At 44.9% G+C, this 6,326-nt stretch overlaps 1 protein-coding gene across 1 annotated transcript; it reads right to left on the bottom strand.

Annotated features, from left to right (window-relative positions):
* Positions 1-3,617: 3,617 nt before the first annotated feature.
* LOC311276152 (putative nuclease HARBI1) lies at positions 3,618-4,673 on the bottom strand (the record flags this gene model as incomplete). The annotated part of the gene is made up of 1 exon (XM_084385690.1): positions 3,618-4,673. One exon carries the CDS (start codon positions 4,671-4,673, stop codon positions 3,618-3,620), a length of 1,056 nt encoding a protein of 351 aa, XP_084241816.1.
* Positions 4,674-6,326: the final 1,653 nt, after the last annotated feature.

Here is a 6,326-nt window from a genome sequence, read left to right as displayed (position 1 = left end):
GGATCAGGAAACATGGTTTCCCAAAGGGCTCAATATAAACGGGTGAAAGTCAATAAACGTTGGTGAGAAATAATATAGAGTAGAAACTTTCATTGGAACCCTAACCGGGATCCAAAGGATAATATTTTTTTCTAGGAAATGGGAGAAAGGGAGACTTAATTAGGATGTAATTGGGCTATCCCTGTACCTACACAAGCACTAAAACTTACCCTTTACAGGGGATTAGGACCAAATTCTTTTTACAAACCTAAACCTTTGTAAAAGGCTCTCTTCCGGTTCCAGAACTTCCGGTGTTTCTTTGAACGTTGTGTTGGAACGCTGTGCGCATCTGGCTGCCGCTCCACGCTTCATCGTCTATTGTTTACGTTTGCTGTGTCCGCTTCTTGGACAGTTGGTGTTTCTCTTTCTGCATCCTTCTACAAACTGGACTTAACTTATTCTACTTGGCAGAGTGTACTTTTGTTGTTGTTACCGTTGGGAACTCTCTGCTGTCAGCCTGCTACGAACCCTCTCACCCTTCTCTCCTCCATCTGTTGGACTGACTGTGAGGTGAGTTAACACTCTTCTTACCAGTAGTTCGATTAGCTTGCTGTCAGGTTGGGTAGCTTTCCTCTCCGTAAGCTTTTATAGATGTTGTGATGGTTGTGGTCCTGGCTAACGTGACTTTGCTGATAGCTGATTTTCTCATGGCGATTACGAACACACCAAAGGCTTTAGCACTCGTGCTGTCTCTGGTCTCCCTTATTTTTACTGGGTTACCTTCCAACATGGATTTTGGATACCTGTCACGCGAACTCAGGGCGCTTAATCGGCACCCACGCCTCGACTCTGAAACGTACGAGCACTGCCGCTTGCTCGGGATCACCCGGCGCCCGCGCTACGTGCACCATTCAATCCGAAGGATCATTAACTATCAGCAATCAACACCAACTGTTATCCCGTACATCTGGTCAAATAACAGAACTCTGCTCAAACCGAAACGCCTACTAAGCGACTGTCGTCCACCGCGTTCGCTTGTCTGCGTAAAAAAGTCAGATTTCAATGTCAATTTAGCTGATAACTCAGATGTGCTGCAAAACCACCTTGCTCTGCTGAACTGTCGCTCTATCTCGGACAAAGGCCCCTATCTAAATGAACTTATTACTGACAAAAACCTGGATATGATATTCCTTACTGAGACCTGGCAAACACCGAATGACTTCATGCATCTTAATCTGCTAACACCATACGGATACCAGCACCTGTCTAAGCCGCGTTTAATCTACTAAAGGGGGTGGCCTTGCGGTCATCTATCGCAACTCCATAACACTTGCTCAACTGGACTTCCACACTACTACGACTTTTGAATATATGGTTTTGAAAATTTCCTCGAACAGTCCCCTAACAATCATCCTGATTTACAGACCACCCAAACAGCAAAACGATTTTTTCTCTGAACTAAGTGAACTACTAACACTAGCCTGTGATTCATCATCCAAGGTCATCCTGCTTGGTGACTTTAACATTCACGTAGATACTCCCTGTTCTAATAGGACTGTTTAATGACTGTTCTGGACTGCTTTGAACTTTATCAGAATGTTAACTTCCCAACTCATACTCACGGCCACACACTTGACTCAGTTTGTACATCTGGCCTAAATGACATCTCCATCAATGGTCTGGTTACTTCTATCTTTGATCACAAGCTTATTACCCTTGATTTTACATGAATTTGTCCAACTAAATGTACTGACAATATTAACATCTCTTATCGTAAGATCAATGTTATTAATGCTAGTATGTTTGCTGCATCTATTACTTCTTCTGCTATTTCTGATGTTTTTGATTTCACCTGTCCATCCAAAATATTTGACTTGTACCATTCTGCCATTGCTGATGTTTTAGATGAGCATGCTCCAATTAGGACTAGGTCTGTTCCCTTGTCCCACTCTTCGCCGTGGTTTAATGCTGAGCTACGTGCTATGAAAGCAAGAGGCAGACAGCTGGAACGTCTCTTTCGGAAAACCAATCTAACTGTACACTTTCAAGCATTTTCGGACCATATTAAGCTTTACAAAACCGCCTTAAATACAGCTCACTCTTCCTATATCGCTAAAATCATCAATAACGCTAACAACAGGCCTAAAACACTATGGGCCCTATTTTAACGATCTGAAACGCAAGTGTCAAAGCGCAAAGCGCAAGTAACTTTGTGGGCGGGTCTTGGCGCTGTTGCTATTTTCCCGGCGGGATAAATGACTCTTGCGCCTGGCGCAAATCTAAAAGGGGTTGGTCTGAAGTAGCTTCATTATTCATAGGTGTGGTTTGGGCGTAACGTGAAATAAACCAATCAGAGCGTCATCCAACATTCCCTTTAAAAGCAGGTGCGCAAGTTCCATTATGGATTGCTAATATTATGGCGGATTTACCAGGCGCACGCCTGGAGCGGTTCACAGCCGAGGACACTGATGTTCTTGTAAGAGCAGTAAAAGACAGAGAAGTTATGTTGTATGGGGATGGGAGAAACCCACCCAAATCAGTGTCGGTTAAACAGGCGTGGGAGGAAATAGCCACAATTGTTTCATCAGCTGGCATCCCCAGGACGTCGCACCAGTGCCGCAAGCGCTACAATGACATCAGAAGACGGGGGAAGTCCAAGCTTGCCAGCATCAATCGGGCACGCCGTGCAACGGGAGGTGGATCTGCCTCTACTCAGGACCTGACGCCAGCAGAGGACATCGCTGCGTCCACCCTCACCGCTGAAAGCGTTGAAGGATTTGGGGGCTTTGAAATCGGCACCCAACCAGAAACGCAAGCAGTCCAACCCCAAGGTACACAAGTTCACATACATTAAGGTTTCTTATGAAAATATTTTAATCGTTATTTACATGAAAAAAATGTAACGCAGCCACAAAATAAATAAAAACAATGTAACAGCTTTGCAGGAAGACCCTGGCCTCGCGAGCCGTTCGCACGGGCCATCTGAGGAGGGAACAGCGCAACCATCAAGGTCCAGACCCACTACACGCCGTGGCAGCATCGCTAGACCGGAGGACCACCCATTCCTGCAGCTCCAGCAAACCGGATTTGAAATGCTGGAGCGGGAGCTGTCTGGGATGCGGCAAAGTGTGAATGACCATCTTGACCGGATGGCGATGTTGCTGCGGCCTCTCGGGCGCATCTCCTCAAGCCTGGAGAGGATTGCTGCAGCCATGGAGCGTGGCCCTTCAAGCGCACCACCACCTCCTGTTGTGCCTCTTCCTCCTCCGGTTGTGCCTCTTCCTCCTTCCCCCACTCCATCTCCGTCCACTCGTTCCACCAGGCGCACATCGCGCAATGCCATTCCCGGACCCTCAGGTGTCCAATACCGCCGTGGCGCGCGTCACAAAACTACCAGAGGAGGGAAAAAGAAATAAAATTTTTGTGTTTAAATATTTTTAAGCTCATTTTCCATTTTTTTTTTTATTTTTTTTTTATCAATTACTGTTTGCTATTGATTTTTCTTTTTGACAAAATATAAAGAAATGTCACAAATAAATACTTTTGAATGTTTTGGACTCGTTCTCTCTGAATCAGGAGTATGGTTATATTTTTGCAATGTAGTATAACATTAGACCGAGATAACTTTGCTTACCTCACTATAGACGATGCAGCAGCTCTTCTGCCAAATAAGCTCTCCTCTCCCGTGCTGCTGCTGGGGCATTTGGGTTAAGTGGCATCGGCACATGCAGTTCAGCATCACGTCTCCTTAAGTCCTCTAATATTTCCTCATCTATGTCAACAACACAACCTTGATTTATGGAAATGTTGTGTAAAACACAACACGCCACAAAGAATGCTGCGACTTTTTGAGGACTGTACTGTAAAGTGCCTCCTGACCTATCCAAACACCTGAAGTGCATTTTCAGTATGCCGAACGTTCGTTCAATTACACAGCGTGTTTGTGTGTGTTTTCGATTAAACTGCATTTCAAGAATTGTTGCTGGCATCAAAAATGGTGTCATCAGCCATGTCTTTAACGGATACCCGTTGTCCCCTAACAGCCACCCATCCAACGGGGGATTCCCCTCGAAGATGGCAGGAATGGCAGAGTTTGCCAGTATGAATGAGTCGTGGCTCGAGCCAGGATAATTCGCAAAGACATGGGTGATTTTACTATAAGCATCGCAAATGACTTGTACGTTGATTGAATAGGTTCCCTTGCGGTTGATGTATACAAGTGCGTTTTCTGATGGGGCATGTAGCTGCACATGGGTGCAGTCTATAACACCAGGGACACCAGGGAACCCATACTTCGCACAAAATGCCTGCTTTGCTCTTTCCTGGCTGTCAGGTGTGACGGGGAATTTGATGTATTCCCCAGCATGTCGGACTAGACCTGATGTAACTGCATGTATAGCCGAACTTATGGCAGATTGTGAAATGCCTCCAATGGAGCTAAGGGGGTGCTGGAACGACCCAGATGCATAGAAATGCAATGCCGCTGTAACCTTTACTGCAACGGGGAAGGCATAGGGACAAGGTGCATCAGTCCCCAGCTCATCTGCCAGGAGATGGCAGATGTCTGTCACAGCCTGGCGGGTCAGGTGTAGCTTACGTATGCATTCCTCCTCACTGAGGGAGAGATAGGTCTGTCTGGGCCGGTATACCCTCTCCCTCCGGCGTCTAATTCTTTGTCCCAAGACATACTCCATCTCACTGTGCAAAAGAAAAAAATATGAGCAGGCTCAACTTAACTGGTAAGTTGAAGACTAAGGTTTTTAATGTACTTACATTATGGTAAAGGTGATTTCACAGTCTTCCGATTTATTTTTCCTGGTTCTTGATGGACAAACCAATTTGTCAGATGTCCTTATATACATATATGTCTTGCCACTATTGGGCAAACAGGTCTGATCCTTAATTACTACAATTAGCCTGAAAAATTTGTAAGCTAGATTTATGCCTATTTTTTCACATCTTCGTGCACACCACAATGATTTCCGTCATCTCATGTGTTAATATTTTTTATTGTAACAATTTATGATTTGCAAAAATAACTGTTGCATCTGTGTAGATTACATAAGCAAAGTGTATGCGCGTTGTGCACGCTATACATTATGGTCAAGCATGCGCCCTTAAAATAGCATAATGAACAACGTGCAACGTGCAACGCGCCACTGACTTTAGACTAGGTTTTTTCTGGTCAGTGGCGCAATTGTTTTATGGAACAGGAAAATAGCATGAGGGAACGTTTGCGCCGGAACACGCCTCCTCTTTGCGCTGAACCGCCCCGGGGAGCGCAAGTGTATTTCTTAGTTAACCGACGTGCTTCTGTGGAGGGAAAAGCGCGCTTTGCGCGGGTGCAAAATAGGAATGAAACATGCGTCGGAGTACAAAGTCAATTGCGCTGGGTGCAAGATAGGGCCCTATATAGCATTGTAAATAAGCTTGTTCAGGCACCCGCGCACAATGCCTGTCTACAAGAATCTGACGACTTGTGCTGTTCTTTTCTGCACCACTATCAGGGAAAGCTGGATGCTTTACGTGGGACTTTTAGTGATGAACCGACCACTTCTAGTTGTGAGCAAGCTCAGATACAAACACTTAATAACTTTATGTTGACCAACCCCATCTTGATTAGTGAAATGATACAGAAATCCAATTCTTCTTCTTGCCGGCTGGATCCTGCACCTACAACCCTTCTGAAACACTGTACCTCTGTCATTTGTGCACCTATCTCACATCTTGTAAACATGTCTCTTCTCTCTGCCTCTGTTCCAGTCTCACTAAAGACGGCTGCAGTTACTCGTATTCTTAAAAAAACAAATCTGGACCCAACTGACTACACTAACTATCGCCCAATCTCCAATCTACCGTATGTCTCAAAAATCATGGAAAAGGTTGTTGCCACTCAATTGCAGTCATATCTATCTCTCAACAATAGTTTCGATTTATTTCAGTCTGGTTTTCGCCAAAACCACAGTACTGAAACTGCATTAGCAAGGGTTATCAATGACCTCTTACTCTTTGGTGACTCGGGAAACCTTTCCTTACTTTTACTACTCGACCTCAGCTCAGCTTTCGATACTGTCTGCCATAAATTCCTACTCATGCGCCTCTCAGAGATTGGTATCTCAGGAGCCGCGTTATCCTGGTTTTCCTCCTATCTGACAGATAGGAAATACTACATCACTATGTACAATTACAAATCTCCCACTGTCACTCTCAAACAAGGTGTTCCACAGGGATCAGTTCTCGGCCCGTTACTATTTATTATTTACATTTTGCCTCTCGGACAAATTATTTGCCGCCACGGTTTTCAATACCACTGCTACGCCGACGATATCCAGATATATACTGCTTGC

This window comes from Rutilus rutilus, assembly GCF_951802725.1.
Source record: "Rutilus rutilus genome assembly, chromosome: 17".
NCBI classification, from domain to species: Eukaryota; Metazoa; Chordata; class Actinopteri; order Cypriniformes; family Leuciscidae; genus Rutilus; species Rutilus rutilus.
This window is presented reverse-complemented; position numbering and strand designations above follow the sequence as displayed.